The sequence below is a fragment of the Trifolium pratense genome, linkage group LG2, assembly GCF_020283565.1.
Source record: "Trifolium pratense cultivar HEN17-A07 linkage group LG2, ARS_RC_1.1, whole genome shotgun sequence".
In the NCBI taxonomy this organism is placed as follows: Eukaryota; Viridiplantae; Streptophyta; class Magnoliopsida; order Fabales; family Fabaceae; genus Trifolium; species Trifolium pratense.
The window spans coordinates 50,628,810-50,645,701 of NC_060060.1; the positions used below are offsets into that span (position 1 = coordinate 50,628,810).

The 16,892-nt window shown below is 33.9% G+C and overlaps 2 protein-coding genes across 6 annotated transcripts; one reads left to right on the forward strand and one right to left on the reverse strand.

The window, feature by feature from the left end:
* Positions 1-1,201: 1,201 nt before the first annotated feature.
* Positions 1,202-4,425, reverse strand: LOC123907838. 2 transcript variants are annotated; one of them, XM_045958229.1, is made up of 5 exons: positions 3,855-4,362; positions 3,606-3,758; positions 3,177-3,398; positions 1,518-1,533; positions 1,202-1,450 (listed from the first exon to the last, which is right to left on the reverse strand). In XM_045958229.1, exons 1-3 carry the CDS (start codon positions 4,260-4,262, stop codon positions 3,183-3,185), a joined length of 777 nt encoding a protein of 258 aa, XP_045814185.1. In that variant the 5' UTR covers positions 4,263-4,362; the 3' UTR covers positions 1,202-1,450; positions 1,518-1,533; positions 3,177-3,182. The 2 variants fall into 2 exon arrangements, with proteins under 2 accessions (XP_045814185.1, XP_045814184.1); XM_045958228.1 differs by having other exon boundaries at positions 1,202-1,533; positions 3,855-4,425.
* A 7,482-nt stretch (positions 4,426-11,907) lies between these two features.
* On the forward strand, positions 11,908-15,912 carry LOC123907839. 4 transcript variants are annotated; one of them, XM_045958232.1, is made up of 4 exons: positions 11,908-12,412; positions 12,500-12,640; positions 12,779-13,007; positions 15,714-15,912. In XM_045958232.1, the coding sequence occupies exons 1-3, from the start codon at positions 12,032-12,034 to the stop codon at positions 12,992-12,994; spliced, it is 738 nt and encodes a 245-aa protein (XP_045814188.1). In that variant the 5' UTR covers positions 11,908-12,031; the 3' UTR covers positions 12,995-13,007; positions 15,714-15,912. The 4 variants fall into 4 exon arrangements, 3 of the variants coding, with proteins under 3 accessions (XP_045814188.1, XP_045814189.1, XP_045814187.1); XM_045958233.1 differs by lacking the exon at positions 15,714-15,912 and adding an exon at positions 14,510-14,897; XM_045958231.1 differs by lacking the exon at positions 15,714-15,912 and adding an exon at positions 15,276-15,525 and having other exon boundaries at positions 11,909-12,412.
* The last annotated feature ends 980 nt before the right edge of the window (positions 15,913-16,892 follow it).

Genomic DNA, 16,892 nt, shown 5'->3' on the forward strand with positions numbered 1-16,892 from the left:
AGGTACGCATTATTTTAGCTAAGAAAACCTTCACAAACACAAACTGACTTGAGCGTCGGAGTGCCTGCAGGTACATAACCCCCCTCCGCTTCAACAGGGGTCTCAAACGCTCTCAACCACCGCAAACGCCGGCGAAGTCGCACTCTTCTGGTCAACACGATAAGTAACGAACCAATATAAAAATTATCTCCAGCTGCACTGTTGTTTTTTGTACTTATATTCTTTATGGTATTGTTTTGGTCTAATATTCTTTATGGTTTAACTTCATCTCTTACAAAAATTAAATATTTTATTAAAAAAAATGTTTTTATAATTGTGTTAATTAAAAAAAAAAATTCTATGAAACACAATTCCAACCTCCCGAACTCCCCCTTGTGTTTCATCATAAACTCATATTCCCATTTTGAACCTTCAAAAAAGCCATACAAAACATTGATACAACCCTTTTGAACAACACAACCATTTTGAGTTTGTCACTTGTGTTCTTCTAAGTACTGATGACTTGCATCAGGACACATAGTGGTAAGACTGAGGTTTATGGATGAGTATATTATGTTGACAACAAAATCGACAACTCAAGTACAATCATCTTTCTTTGTTTTGTTTTTTATTTATTTTATCTCTCTCTCTCTCTCTCTCTCTCTTCTTAACTTCCTTTTGCAACGAGCACCACACCACCACTAACGCCCATGTTTCCACCATTTCTATTATCAAAATGTTCCCACCCTTTCTAATTCATTGAAAGCATCACTACTTTAAAAGAAAGAAATAAAAAAACAGATGAACATTCAAAATCCCCTTCTTAAATTGATGCCTTCCTATGTACCAAAAAAAAATAAAAAATAATTGATGCCTTCCTCCATCTTCATAATGGTCGATGTCAATTTTGGCATTTAAGATACTGTTGTTGCCTAAGAAATTAACAAGAATAGAGGATTAAATAAATAGGAGTGGTGAGCCAACGGCTAAGAAAAGTCGTCTCCGGCACAAATGCAAGGAGGATGTATAGCTATTATAGAATCTTGTGGAATAGGATGTGATTCTGCAAGCAGTTCGGTACAAACGAAGAAATTTCAAACAAAAGGATCAAAACTCGCTATTAGACAACAAAAATGTTGTCCAAATAACATTTTCAACTAATAAAATACCATGTGGCTGAATTTTTAGTTATCTTGACACATCAATGTCTTATATAATATAATTAACAAAATTTAAGCAACAATAAAATTATCAGCCAATATATACAAGCAGTCATCAAAACTCAAACATTCGGCTTGAAGTAATCCACAGCAGCGGATATTAAGACAAAACTAAAACTAAAGGATTCAAGTCATATATTCGGAATGCTCAGCCTATTATACAGATAAGTAACAGACATAAGTGCCACTATAAGGCATGAAATTACAAAGGAAACAAATTTATAATCCACATTTCACGACACTCAGAACAGAATTCTGTCCACACGTTAACCCCCATATTTCTAACACAGCCAAAACCAGTTTCACAGCAGGTGCATGCAATGGAGACAATTTCCTGCAAAAGGAATAAAGAAACGGGCTAAGAGTGAACACAAGGAAAAATATTGTTGTGATTCATTGAACGTATATTTATAACTTGCATGGTGACTAATAGCATGAGTTGCATTGCATAAATTATGATTCAGAAACTTAGATGGAAACAAGCAACTAAAAGCCTTATACCATTACCATTAGTGGGTCAAAAAGGAAAAAAACTAGTACAAGTAAAATGACTCAAATCATCTTACCCAAGATAAAATTCAGATCATAGGCAGATCTTGCAAGTGACAAATTTAAAATAAGGATATCAGATGAACAGGATATTGTGTAGTTCATCAATCTTTTACATTGTCTCAATTCGGCGGTAGTGGATATGATGATAGGAACCCGAATTTATAGAATCAGAAAATGAATTATTGACGGAAAAATCATGAAATATTACTGAAGGAATCCCTTGTAATCCCAGAGCTTCGCTCTTCAGAGATGAGATCAATCTAGAAAAATCCACCATGTTGTATGATTTTATAATTAAGTCATAATTCTTAACAACTTTTAGAAAGAAAAAAAAAAAAAAAACAGAGAGGGTAAAGTGCTACAAGGCCTACAGTTCTCTTAATTTTTTATCTTTTTTTGTCATTCATGTAATGGACAAAATTTACAATATTCAAAATCAAATATCAAGAAGAGGCTATGAATCATTACACGGCTCTTCAAAGTAGTCTTCAAAACTGCTTATCTAAAATAAAATCTCAGCGAGACTTATGCTTTGTTTGGTAAGAAATAGGGTATATCTGATAAGCTAGCTTACAACAGATGAGCTCATAACTTATAAGTTAGCTTTTAGCTGATAGCGAATAAGCTAGATGATTGAATTTGTCGTGTTTGGTAAAATTAGCGGTTGAACTAGCTTATAAGTATGAAAATGACATAAAAAAGATATATTTAATTTATTTTTTTTCAAGTAAGATGGCAGGGTAAAATTGGAAGAAAAAATGATAAGTTATAAGCTCTTGAGCTACTTGAAATAGCGTTTGAAAGATAAGCTATAAGCTTTTTTTGAAAAATTGTTACTAAACAAGTCTTTTTTAACCAAATGAGCTTATAAGCTAACTTATGTGTCTTCCCAAACAAAGCCTTAATTACCACAAACATAATATACAATTATTGTCATACAATTCTCATATCTATAGCACTTTTAATTATATACTGATATAATTATTTTTCCTTGTGATATAAGTCTTTCCAAGCTGCGGACAGACAACTCAACTTATCACATGGGGGAATTTCATTATCCTCAAAGAACTTTTCAGGCGCCGCGATCCAACCAAGGTAAATGTAGTATTAATGGAAAAGGAGATCCCCTATAAATCCCGAAGCAAAATGACTAGGAAGCACATCTTTGCTCTTTATAGTCGGCAGAAAATGACAAGATTGTTGTATACTAGAACTGTTCATTGCTGGTTTCTGATATTTGTTATCTATCAAATTCAATTTTTCATCATTGTGACAAGATTGGCTGAAGTTTATTTAAAATACCATAATCAAATGCAAGTTTAAAAGAGCCATAAACTTGTTCTATTTTTAAATCTCAATGGAATTTGATTCTTGTAGAACATAATAAATATGTAAGCATGCATAATATTGAAGCAACATTGTTACCATGTGTTAGTTGTCAGGCTTGATAGAACAGTCTATGACTTTAGTGTACTCTTCCGTTGCATTCGACATGTAAGTGACGTGAGCCTGGAAAGTTTTTGCAGGGCAGTTGAAAGGATCAAAATCTGTATCCTCTTTTGCTAGGAAGGTAATGTAATTAGACCCAAGAGGAGTAAGCCTCCAAGTTGCCTTGACAAAGCCAACAAACACATACTTCTTGGCACCCTAAATAAAAACAAACAAATATCAGAATGACTTGATGAATATGCATCATGGTTTTAAATTGCGGTAGCAGTTGTTGTGTGTGTGGTCATTGCGGCGTGAAATCATTTTTAATTTTCACAAACTATATCAAGTCTGCCCGGACCGCATTTTAAAACCACAATAATATACATATTATTAAAGTAGCTTTGAACGAACGAACCAACCAACCTGATTGTGATGATTGTAATGAGCCAAAGCAAATTTGGAAAGGTGAATGAGAAGATTGCGATGTTCATCGTCCCTAATGCGAAGGGGCCTGGGCCAGTTACGGCCAAATTGATTTTCCAGGGCTAAAGTTGGAATATCGATAGCATCGTAGGGCTGTAATTAACGTCCAGAAACAGCAGAGATTAAACAAACACAGAATGAATGAATGAATGAATTAATAGCAAAAAAATAAAACAGAGAGAAACGTACACTTATGTTACGAGCGTTCTTCAAATACTCTCTCACGGAATCCTCTACAGCCTGTTCATGTATTTTCCGTGCTTTATTCTTATACACAAAGCTCGAACACCGGAAAACACGGGGAATAGGGTCATTATCATACTTCTCCTCCAGATATCCAATTGGTTTCGTTACCCAATCCCAAGAAGATCCGGGGGGTTCCGAATCAGAATCCGAATCTGAATAAGAATCCGATTCTGGTTTCAGCTGCTTCTCTCTTTCTTCTTCTTCTTCTTCGCAGCTTTCCGGTGGACGTTGGGTGACGTCGTCGTGGAAGATGGTGTGCTGTTCTGATTTCAGCCGCTTCGCAATTTCTTCCTCTATTTCCGGGTGAGGTCGGGGGACGCCGAGCAACACGGTATCCAATGCCATCGCCATTTTGCAAACACACGCAATTGAATTGAATTCACAAGATACCTAAATCCCCTTTTACTTTTTTTCTTTTACAATCAATATATAAGCAAAAAAGGTGGGTTTTTCTATGTTTGTTACGACCCGCCCAATAAGAACCCTACTATACGTGAGAAAAAACAATTCTCTTCCTCCGAATTTCCATGTTTACCCTTAGCGTAAAAACTGTAATTTATTTTTCAGAACACTTTTCCTTCCCATTAAAAATTGAACTAAGAGATTTTTCAATTTTTTTTTACAGTTTTACCCTTTTTTTACTTTTTTTTTTTTACACTTTTTATTCCTACCACTCATTTCAACTTGTGTTGATGATGTTGATGATGCTTTAGTAAAATGTGGGATGTGAATATATGGTTTGCCTTTTATTAAACAAAACTCTACAAATTTGAACTCTCGACTTAAAACTTCTTTAACTCTTGCCACAAACCAGTTGAATTACCTAATTCACCCTATTATGTCTTTTTTGTTAGCTGACTATATGAGAGTTTTTTTTTGGTTACAAACTATATGAGAGTTATTTCAAACAAATTTGCTACTCCACCAACTTTTCTTAATATCCTTGATTTTTGCTAGTGATTCCTATAATAATTAATAAGGAATGGAGGAAGTATTACTTTGTCAAGGTTGGCTTGAACATAAATGAACTATCTTCAAAGAGCTGCTATTTCTCCTGCAGTAAAACAATTATTTGGCTTACCATTTAAAAAGATGAAATCATGGAACCAATTTCAAATGCAAAACAATGGCACAATAAAAGTCTTAAAGCCTTCCAAAAAAAAAAATCAAAACATCAAATTTAGCTTAAGAGTTGACAAGAATACCTTTTACCGCCTTAAAATGTCAATAACTAATGACATCCTTCCAGTTGCAAGAGTATCCATTAAATACTTCTTCTCATTAAGAGGAAGATCAGAGAGACATAAACCCATCTTGCACTTTTCAATCATTTCTTCATAATTTTTTAGTCGACCCGGCTACTGTAAAAATAGTTCCACTGGAATTGCTTTAATAGCTGCGTCTAGAGAAAATAATTTGCTGCTACTGTGAGGATTATCAGTTACCCCATTAGATGATAAAACATCACAATTGACGTTTGGAGACACACATGACAGTTTTGTACCAGCACCTATATCTTCCAATTTGTCAGGGTCAACAAGTTCTCCATTGAAAGTTGAAGCCTCAAATTCAGATCTTATTTTTGAAGAACTGTCAAGCACATGTTGGTCCAAAATTTTATTTTCAGAAAGCTTGTTAATAAGTGCAACTCCGAGTTCGGGGTTGAAATTTCTAGATGTCCAAACTTGAATTATCTTAGACTTAAGGCATTGTTCTTCTTGCATTTTCATTCCAAATCTGTAGCACAAGTTTACATGTCGAATGTGATTCTTTTTCAGATCAATCTAAAGCCTTTCACATACCTGTTTATATGAAAATCCAAATAAATTAAAAGTGAAAGGGAAACATTATGCATATTTAATGAAGCGACCCTGAGAACCACCTCCCTCCACCCCTAAAAGAATTAAAAATAACAAATTCCATTAGAAAATAAGAAGAAAAAGAATGATGAGTTAAAATGTTCCTACAAATACAAGACAAACACCAACACAGTCAAAATGGGAAATAGGTAGAGACAGAGAGAGAGAAAGAGATCCTAAATACACCGCATTTATAAAGAAAAAAATTATGTTTTTTTGTATTAACCGATCGGTTCCCAGGGAAAGGGGGCCCTGTAAATGAAAAAACAATTTTGATTATTGCAAAGGAGGAGAAATACAATTTATTTAGGTTGAGGATAAGATATATAGGGGATGACTCAGGTGAGAACACTTTGTTATCTTTTATATTATAAGCTTGTATACACAAGCAAACTCTAAACCCTAATTTGTTTCCCAGTTTTCCCTCCATTTTATCTTGCAATTTTTATTAAAAAATAATACAATTTTGTCTTGACTAGGATTCGAACCCACAACCCTTTAGTGCAAGGCAATATTTCCAACCACTATGACAAGTATACCAATCGTGATTAAAATCATGTGCAATAATTGATAAGCACCATCAATTTTAAAAGTATATCATATCAAAATTATTGTTGACTATATTATTTCATCACGAAATATTTTTATGTCTTTCGTGATCAATGATTTTTTTTCTACCGGATCATAAATTTAGAGAATAATTATCATGTGAGATTTGGAAAGTTATTATCACGTGTAATTTGAAAAGTTATTATCAAACTCAATTCTGCTAAATCAATTTTTTTTTGCAATACAACCAAACACAACCATAGTCATGTCACTAATCACATACATTATTTTGATTTTAACATTGCAGATTTAATATTAACTGATGGTCAATTGATACAATATGCACTAGAAGACCAATTGTGATTTAAATTATGTCCACAAGAGTTAAGCTCCATCAACTTTCATAGGAAAGATTTCATACGACAATTAAGCACCATCAATTTTCATTGCACAATTTAAACAATTAAAAACCGATAATCTCTTATATTATAAGCTTGCTAACATAAGCTAACCCTAAACCAAAATTTTTCCCCTCTCATTTTCTCTTTCTTTTTATTGCAGTTTTATATTAAAAAAATACAGATTTGTCATCGAACCTGAATCCCTTACTTACATTAAAACCTTTCAACCGCTAAAACATGTGCTTCAATTATGAAAGAATTTAGGAATCCTAATATGTTAACCCTGTTTTCAATAAATTTGAACGGCATAATTAATCACAATTTTTATTTATTTATAGATGTCTACTTAAGTTTATGTTCTTGATTATGTCTTTAATTTTTTTTAACCTTTAATTATCATCAATTTTTTAACCTTTAGTTATCAACAATTTTTTTTTAATAAGTAAACAAAACGATGGGGTTCCAAAATTATTTAAAAAATATATAAAATATAAAATAAGCACATAAACAAATATAGAATAATTAGTCCATAAAATTCCCTATAATACTCTTATTGAAAATGCCCTTAGAACTTTTGTATTTTATTTTTTATTATTACATATTACACCTAATTAGACTCATGCACCGCATGGTCAAAGTTCTAGTTATGAGAAATGAGAACAATAAATCTTTGTCATTGGATTGGAATGAATGGTCTAGATTAAAACAAAATCACGTGTGGTGCAATATACTATATCACTTTTTGTTAAACTGTTCATCCATCGTCTAAGCCTATTTCATCCGCCACCGTCGACAACCTTCACATTTCGTCTCTTTTACAGTATAAATACTCTGTTTCTTAATTGATTTTATTACGTTAATGGGCATGAATCTTCTATTTGATCCTGCCATTTCCCTTATTAAAAATTAAAACCATATATAAATACTAACAAGGTTTTTTGAAAATTTGCTTTAAATCCAATGTTTGATGATATTAATTAATTGATGTGTTTAAAGTAGAAATCGTCTGGTTTCATTTTCTCAGAGAAGAGAGACATGAGTGACTGTTTTAATAGCAACAAAATAAGTTTGATTTATATTTGAAATATTTTCACAATTCAGTAGGCCAATTTGTTGTTCTTCATTGGCACTATGGTTTTACACTTTTACTGCACCTAATTCAGGAGAAGAACAAAACTATCCAGTAACACAGTTGAAGGAGGTAACTGATTGGTGATTTGCACCGACGATGAAAGATAAAAGGCTTAAATGCAGTTTTGCCCCCCTATTTTGATTAAATCGGAATTTTACCCCCTGTTTTAAAACGTGGACTTTTACCCCCTTATTTTATAATTTTTTGGATTTTGCCCCCCTCTAAAATTCTGCTTTCAAGGCACAACTTCAAAGCTTCGCACACAACTCAATTTGAATCAATAATTCACCAAACACATATAGAAATGACCGTAATCGAGTTATCTTTCGACAAAATCAAACCCCACTAAATTTGGAGTTACAAAGAGAGATTAATTACCGTTTTAGTGAAGGTATGTCCCCCAAAATTCTGCACAAAATCTGCTTTCGAGTCACAACTTCAAAGCTTCACACACAACTCAATTTGGATCAATAATTCACCAAATGGATACCGAAATGATCGTAATCGAGTTATCTTTCCACAGAATCAAACCCCACTAAATTTGGAGTTACAAAGAGAGATTAATTATCGTTTTAGTGAAGGTATGTCCCCCAAATATTCTGCACAAAATCTGTTTTCGAGTCACAACTTCAAAACTTCGCACAAAATTCCATTTGGATCCATAATTCACCAAAATGGTACCGAAATGACCGAAATCGAGTTAGTTTTCCACATAATCAAACTCCACAAAATTTGGAGTTACAGAGAGAGATTAATTATCATTTTAGTGAAGGTCTGTCTAAATCAATTAATGTATGGAACTACTACTGGTATTTTTGTCATGTCTCTCACCCTGTAGCTCATTTTTCAATAGTATTTACATTTCCGGTAAGCTAACGAAATTACCCTTGTTGTCATTTAAATTTCGTCAAATTTGGAGTTACGATGTGTTTGGTAGACGATGTTGAATTTAAAGGTCATAAATAGATTTCTGCAAAATTAGTAATTGGACAAACCTTCACTAAAACTATAATTAATCTCTCTTTCTAACTCCAAATTTAGTGGGGTTTAATCCTGTGGAAAGCTAACTCGATTATGGTCATTTTGGTATCCATTTGGTGAATTATTGATCCAAATTGAGTTGTGTGCGAAGCTTTGAAGTTGTGACTCGAAAGCAGATTTTGTGCAGAATTTTGGGAGACATACCTTCACTAAAACGGTAATTAATCTCTCATTGTAACTCCAAATTTAGTGGGGTTTGATTCTGTGGAAAGATAACTCGATTACGGTCATTTCGATATCCGTTTGGTGAATTATTGATCCAAATTGGGTTGTGTGCGAAGTTTTGAAATTGTGACTTGAAAGCAGAATTTTAGGGGGGGGGGGGGGGGAATCCAAAAAATTATAAAACAGGGGGAGGTAAAAGTCCGCGTTTTAAAACAGGGGGGGTAAAATTCCGATTTAATCAAAACAGAGGGGGCAAAACTGCATTTAAGCCAAGATAAAATCAAAGAGACGAGTCCGAGAGCACAATCGCAAGTTCATGTTTTGGGTCATTTGGGCGAAGAGTATTATTAGGTGCATTACCCTTTCGGTGTGCATTTTTAATCTTGGTCGTTAATTTGTAATCAACGGCTATCATTGATTGTTCTCATTTCTCGTAATAGTAAAGTGTTGTCACGGGAGTCGTCCCTTATATATATAAGGGACGACTCGCGTGACAACACTTTACTATTACAAGAAATGAGAACAATCAATGATAACCGTTAATTAGAAATCAATGGCGAAGATTAAAAAGACACACCAAAGGGTAATGAGTGACCCTATTCTTCACGGAATTAGATTCTCTCCGGCCACTGAATGGTCCTGTTTGATCTCAGCCATTGATTTTTATTAAATATTAGCAGTCAACACTATAGTATTATTGATGGACGGTTCAGATCTGCACAAGACATAAAACTGGAGAGGAATGACAGACGAGGATCCGGATCCAATTCTTCACTTGCGGTTGTGTCTCCCAGACTTATCTCTTTGACTTTAGCTTTCAACAGATTGTCGGCAATTTTTCATCAAACATTGCAGAGGAAGAAATAGACGGGATGAACAATTTCACAAAGAAGGAATACAGTATACCGACACCACACGTATTTTTTCTAGGCAATTGATTCCTATCATACGGTAAAAAATTATTGTTCTCATTTCTCATAATAACAAAGTGTACATATATATATATATATGACATCAGGAACTACATAATATAGCCAGAATTAAGAACTTACTGCCTTGAAGAGAAAAAAACAAGAACCAATTGTGCACATCAGCCCCAAAAGAAAAGAGCTTTTGCCATCCGGTAATCATTTACTCAGCTCTTAATAAAAAGTAAAAACTAGTGCTGGCCTTCTATCTTACACATTTGGGGTAGTTACTAGTTAGTACCTTAACAGAGTTTTGAAGCTTTTTTTTTACTAGAAAGTTGGGGGTTTAAAGTTTAAACCACACTCTAAATTGAATTCCATCATCACAAGGTGAGCTTGTGCCGTTTCCTTGTTTGAAGCTCAAAAGCATTTGCATGAGGGAGCAGCCAATAAACTTACGTTTCACTCTAACCATCATCAATAAAAGTATATCTCATATTATAGAAATCCACTACAGCCATTTTCTTGTCAATGCTACATCAAAAACGACAAATTCCATACAAAACAACATAAATTCATCATTAATCGCATTTAGAAAGAAAAAAACCCACCTTTGATATGTCCCGCCATTCATAAATATATTCCATACGCTACAAATCATTAACTCTAATGCTTTTAAATTCTTTCTCTTTTCCTTTGTCGAAAAATTAAATAATTCCCTTTTACCGCATAGACATTTTTTCATATGTCCTACCAAAGAAAACAATATAAGAATCAAGTGCGTACCTCCTTTGTAGTAATGCTTTCTGATCCTGCAGCCTCAATAATATCAAAAACTTGATGCTCGATAGGAAGCTCCACAAACTGATCGTTGGCTTGACATATATTCCCAGAGTCTGAGGTTTTATCTTCATTTCCAGATCTAGTAGTAGTTATCCGGTCAAGAAGCTCAATCTGCAAACAAGTTCAAACTTACACCAAGTTATAACAACTTATGTCAACAAAAAAAGGGAAAAAGGTTAATGATACATAGTACAAAGGGATTCATTATTGACACTATCACTTGACTCAGTCAACACAATGTTCACTTCAAGGAAGTACTAAAGGGTAGGAATGAAAAGGCTTGCTTACACCGATGTTCAATTGCAAGTAGCAGAGAAATTTTCACCTGTGTAGTGTTATTTGGTAAAACGGCATTTTATGTTTTAGGAATTCCAAGATGAATCTAAATTTTTTATGTCTCCCCAAATCACAATACTACCACTATCTATTATAAGACTGCAATTGACCACAATTATCCACATTCCACAACATAAAAAATCGCAAAAAAGTATTAGAGCAAAACACCATTTCGCTTTCACCACCTTGATTGTGACTCTAAATGAGCAAAAAAACCGTCGATTTCGATGAAATTTTCGAGTATTGATCGTTTTGGAGGGTTTTGCTCCAATTTTTCCCGTTTCTTGTAACTAAAAAATGGAGGGAAGAATGTGAGACATGCCTTATATATATATGAGCTTATACGGAGTATATGAGAAGCATTCGCATTCTACATAAGGAACAAATAAAAGAATGTTCGCCTTGTATGATGTGAACATTTTTTTCCTTTCAAAATTCCCATTGGGGGTGGCTGAATTTAGAGGGTGGCCTAACGGTCACATCCTTAACACACTCGCATTAAATATGGATCTGTCTGAGTACCTTCGACGAAATTGCGGCTTGCATGGTTCAACTCAGAGAGGACGAAGTTGAGGCAGTTAATTTATATGATCCTTAGTTTAGTTTGTGTCAAATTTGTGTTTTTAATTTACAATATTCATTTTTATCGAATATATCGTCGTTTTTCTTGAATAATTAATAGGGTGAGAAAAATAAATATAAAAAAAATTCCAAAAACACGGTTCTTATTAGTCGGGTGGTAACAAAAACAAAGACTAGCCCCCCAAACTTAAAAAAAAAAAAAAAAAAGAAAACACGAGGATTGAGTTCCTCTTGTACCAAAAAAGAAAAGTAAAAAGGGATTTAGGTATTTTTTAATTGCGTGTGTTTCATTTGGTCTTGCAAAATGTCGATGGAATTGGATACCGTATTGCAAGGCGTCATCCGACCTCCACCGGAAAGCTGCGAAGAAGAAAGTGCGAAGCGGCTGAAATCAGAACTGGATACCAACTTGCACGACGTCGTAGAGAGAAGCTGCGAAGAAGAAGAAGAAGAAGAAGAAAGAGAGAAGCAGGTGAAACCAGAATCTGATTCTTATTCAAGCTTATTTGATAGGGAATGGGAATCCAAACCAATTGAATTTCTTCAGAACAAGTATGATCATGACCCTGTTCCCCGTGTTTTCGGGTGTGCGCGCTTTGTGTATATGAATCCAGCCTGGAAACAACAAGAACTGGATATAAAACATGCCGTGGCCGAGTATCGGAAGATCGCCAGTAACCTAAGTGTAACCTAATTTCTCCTCTCTTTTTTTTAATTAATTAATTTTGTATTTGTTTACGATTGTAGGTATAATCTGTTTGTGACATTACAGCCATTCGATGCTATTGATATTCCACCCTTAATAACTAGATGTCCCCACAACTGGCCCATGCCCGTTGACATATCAGAAAATGAGGATCGCCTCACTGAGCTCTCCAAATTTGCTGTGGCCCATTACAATTCTCACAGTCAGGTTGGTTAATTGGTTCTAATTCTAAACTGGCAGCTTGTTGCCGGTTTACCTTCCATTTAAGTGTAATTATCCTAAGTGTATGTATGTATGTATTTATTTATAAAAGATGAATTATATTTGTTTCTTTTATTTATTTAGGATGCTAAGGAGTATGAGTTTGTTAACCTTATCAAGGCAACTATTAAACTTTTTCCGTCTGGTACATATTTCATTACCTTTCAAGCAAAAGCAAAAGAGGATGTTGATCCTTCCAACTGCCCTGTAACAACTTTCCAAGCCCACATCTGGAATAAGAAGACTGCAGATGGACGGTCGCCTGAAGTAGTGAACTGTTCTATCAAGCCTATCAACTAAAACATGCTTCATGGTAAGAATGTTACATCAACATCATGCATGCTTACATATTTAACATGTTCTAAGAGAATCGATATTCACTGAGACCTGAAAATAGAACTAGTTCATAGAGAATAAACATTATGATATTTTAAATAAACTTCAGCCAAACTTCTTTACAAGAAAGTCACAATGATGAAATATTGAAGTTGATAGATACTAACAAATACCAGAAATCAGCCATAAGCAATTTTAGCATACATTAGTCTTGGCATATTCTGCCGACTATAAATAACAAATATGTGCTTCCTAGTCATTTTACTTTTGGCAAAATTGTAACCTCACTTTTCTAATGTTAAATGCTTGGCTTACCCTTGTCCCCGAGCATTTTGTTTTTATATTAAAAACCAAGTATCCTTTAATGGTGAATTTTAAGTATCCTTTAATGGTGAATTTTAGTGTTTCTATGTGCATGTGTGTTTTAATTTGGATTATAATATTCCTTTGTGACCTGTAGCATTTAGACAGAAGATAAGCAACCATTTTTGTTGGTAATGGGAATCTTTAATCAGACTATTTGGTTATTGAATGGGTGACCTTTGGAATGGGTGATAGATGCCTAATTTTTAATAAGACGAGAACCCAAGTATCCAACTAATGCATTGGTACTTTAGGTTTCATTCTATGTTGTTAATAGCACGCTACATCGGCACGGCGTGGCGGCGAGGTCCTTCACTACTACTCCATAGGGCCACAAAGCGCTACCGAGAGAAGTGGTCATAGTGGCCGCGAAAAGCGGCGCTATAGCATTTCCGTGCCTGCTATCGTTTTTTCTGGGGAAACGTTTTAGAAAACCCTAAGTTTTTGAAATTATTTTAATTTGTTAGGGTATTTTGCTCACATAATATATATTAATCCACATGTTCAAGAGGCAATTGTGGAGGTTTTCACTTTCTTTTCTCTCCGAGTTCACCATCAGAGCTTTGTTCCTTTGTGTCACAGTGTTCCTTCTTCTCCTCTTCGAGTTCACCATTTTTCTTCTCCATTCCATGTTTTGCTTCTGTCATTGCTGCTCTATTTATGAGCAGAGGTTTGTTTTCTCCTTCCTTTTTGTTTGTGTTTCATGTTCCTTCTACTTTCTTTTTGAGTACATTTAGAACTTGGTGGAATGTTATTTTGATAGGAAATGACACAGTTGATTATAGTTATTAAGTACAAGTATGATTGTCCTTACCCCCTTTAATGTTGTGTGTTTTTCTATTTTTTTTTATAGTATTGATGTATGTTGTTGGAATTTATTCTTACCTTCTACATGAATTTTTTTAATACTATTGTGAACCATGAGATGTAGTATCTTAGTTATGATTTTAAAGGCAAGAACACATCATATAAATTCATGTTGGTGTTTAATGTTTTAGAAGTAGAAGGTTTTAAGTCATTCATTGAGTACTCTAAATAAAAGGCTATAAAGTAGGTGTGAGTGTCAATTATGTTGGTCTATGTGCTAATCAAGGGGTCTGAGCGCCAATTATGCAGTCCTATGTGCCAACCAAAGGAGAGCCTAAGTTCCAATTACGTCGGCCTATGTGCCAATTATGTCAGTTTATGTGCTAACCAGGGGCCTAAGTGCCAATTATGTCGGGTCTATGTTCCAATTATGTCGGCTTATGTGCCAACCAAGGGCCTAAGTTGCCAAGTTAGTCATTATTCAAACTCTGAATCGTGCAATACGGGGTGAGTCATGCTTGGAGGAGGACTATGGAGCGAGCTCTAATCCTGTCCACAGCTAAGATTGGAAAGACTTATCTCACAGTGAAAAATAATTATATCAATAACTAAAAGTGCTATAGATATGAGAATGTATGAGAATAACTGTGTATTATGTTTGTGTAATGGGAATTAAGTCAGAGTCATTCAAACAGCATCCTATCATATTCACTACTGCTGAATTACGAAAATTTGTCAAAGATTGATGAACTTCACAATATGTTCATCAGATATCCTTATTTTAAATTTGTCATTAGCAAGATCTGCCTATGATCTTATGATCTGAATTTTCTCTTGAGTAAGCTAATTTGAGTCATTTTATTTGTACTGGTTTCTTACTTTTTGGCCCCAGTTAATGGAATAAGGTTTTTAGTTGTTTATGTCTTCTGGTTAACCTCCAGGCGCTTTTTATGGAAAACTGAGTTGTTTCCCTCTTAAGTTTCTAAACCGTAATTTATTCAATATTCGTTCAATGAATCACACCAATATCTTTCTATGTGTTCACTCTTAGCCCATTTCTTTATTACTTTTGCAGGAAATTGTCTCCATTGCATCCAATTGCTGTGAAACTGGTTTTGGTTGGTGTTAGAAACATTAGGGTGAACTTGTGGTGGACAGACTTCTGTTCTTCTGAGTGTAGTTGAATGTGGATTTTAACGACATATAATGGCACTCATGTCTATTATTTTAGTTGAAGGCAAACACAAAATTAATTTTCCACTTCATCAATTGTCACAAGAAATATTCAACTTAAAAATTGCAAATAAGCTATTTTTTTCCCTTAAGATTTCCAACCCAGATAATTTGATTAAGCAATCATGTGATCAAACTTTAGTAGAGCAACTTCACACCAAACCTTAATAATTTAGGCGTATGTATACTCCACTATCCCATGTACAAACTTGGAACATCTCACATTGTTTTTCTTTGACTGGTTCTCTCTTCCCATCTTGATTTTGAGTTGAAATTACAGGAGAGTCAGGCATACCCTAACCAAGTCTTACAACCAACTTGCATAGCATCAGTGGCGGAGCAAGACGAAAAAATTGGGGTGGGCCGCTATAAATATAAACGGGGTTTGAGCCATAAATATTTGAAATTCATGTATGTTAATATATCTTATGTATTACTATGATTATACTCATAAGGATTAAATAAGTTTTTAGACTTTATCAATATACTATATTTTAATTTTAATCTCTTTAAAAAATTTCAAGCAAGTTTTGGTCTTTCCGAATGTTTTTCACACGACATTTGTCCTATTTTTAAGTCAATTCATGTGTAAACTTCACATTTTTTTTAATTAGTTCTAGTATTTATAATTGTAATATTATATGAATCTTTCTCACAAAAATTTATAATTTTTTAACCAAAGATAGATTAAACATGAATTTTTATACACTAAAACTCAATTTTAAATAAAAAAATTAAGTACTTTTTCAAAAAAAAAAAATGAATACTTTTGACAAAATAAATAACACATTTTAAAACATTTAATAGGTTATTAAATAATATAACATTAGAAGAGGTGCTTCAAAAAGTAAATTAAAAGGGACATTTGAACTATTAAGAATAAAAAAATAAAAAAATAAAAATAGCAGAACAAGTTTACAATTTACCTTTTTTATTCCAACCAAATGAAGTAATTTTCTAAAATCATTATATAAAGCATAAAATTAGTACAACTCTGCACACACACTCTCCCCACCATTGTACAATCTCTGCTCCCTCCCTCGTACAAGAGGCATATATTTTGCCGCATAAACACAAACATAGAAAAATCTTAAAACTACTATATAATAAAACTACTATATAATGCAGTACTACAATCTTATCTATTGTGTTACTTGTGCATTAAGATAGAAGCTTATCTAGTTGTTAAAAGTGTGACTACCCACTAATTGTTAGTTATGACAGTTAGGAGTTAGTCAGTGATGCGGTTACTTGTTTCTCAAGTAACATAACACATAGGAGTAGTAGTAGTATCAATCAAATACACTCTTCTCCTTCATCTTCTTTAATTTTCCATTCCTCCATAAAAAACAGAAAGTGTGTGTGTAAACAGCCATCGGCGCGCATTGAGCCTAAAACTGTGTTTGTGTGTGATCATTGTGTGATTCTGTTCAAATACCCTTTCTCAAGACAACCGAAC

What these genes read in the sequence shown, in the direction of transcription:
- LOC123907838 (XM_045958228.1), bottom strand. Translation starts at nt 4,262, where the DNA reads ATGGCGATGGCATTGGATACCGTGTTGCTCGGCGTCCCCCGACCTCAC. An exon ending in AGAACGCTCGTAACATAAGT is followed by an intron (nt 3,759 to 3,854) that starts GTACGTTTCTCT and finishes CGTTAATTACAG; the next exon opens with CCCTACGATGCTATCGATAT. An exon ending in ATTACAATCATCACAATCAG is followed by an intron (nt 3,399 to 3,605) that starts GTTGGTTGGTTC and finishes GTTTTTATTTAG; the next exon opens with GGTGCCAAGAAGTATGTGTT.
- LOC123907839 (XM_045958232.1), top strand. Translation starts at nt 12,032, where the DNA reads ATGTCGATGGAATTGGATACCGTATTGCAAGGCGTCATCCGACCTCCA. An exon ending in AGATCGCCAGTAACCTAAGT is followed by an intron (nt 12,413 to 12,499) that starts GTAACCTAATTT and finishes GTGACATTACAG; the next exon opens with CCATTCGATGCTATTGATAT. An exon ending in ATTACAATTCTCACAGTCAG is followed by an intron (nt 12,641 to 12,778) that starts GTTGGTTAATTG and finishes TTATTTATTTAG; the next exon opens with GATGCTAAGGAGTATGAGTT.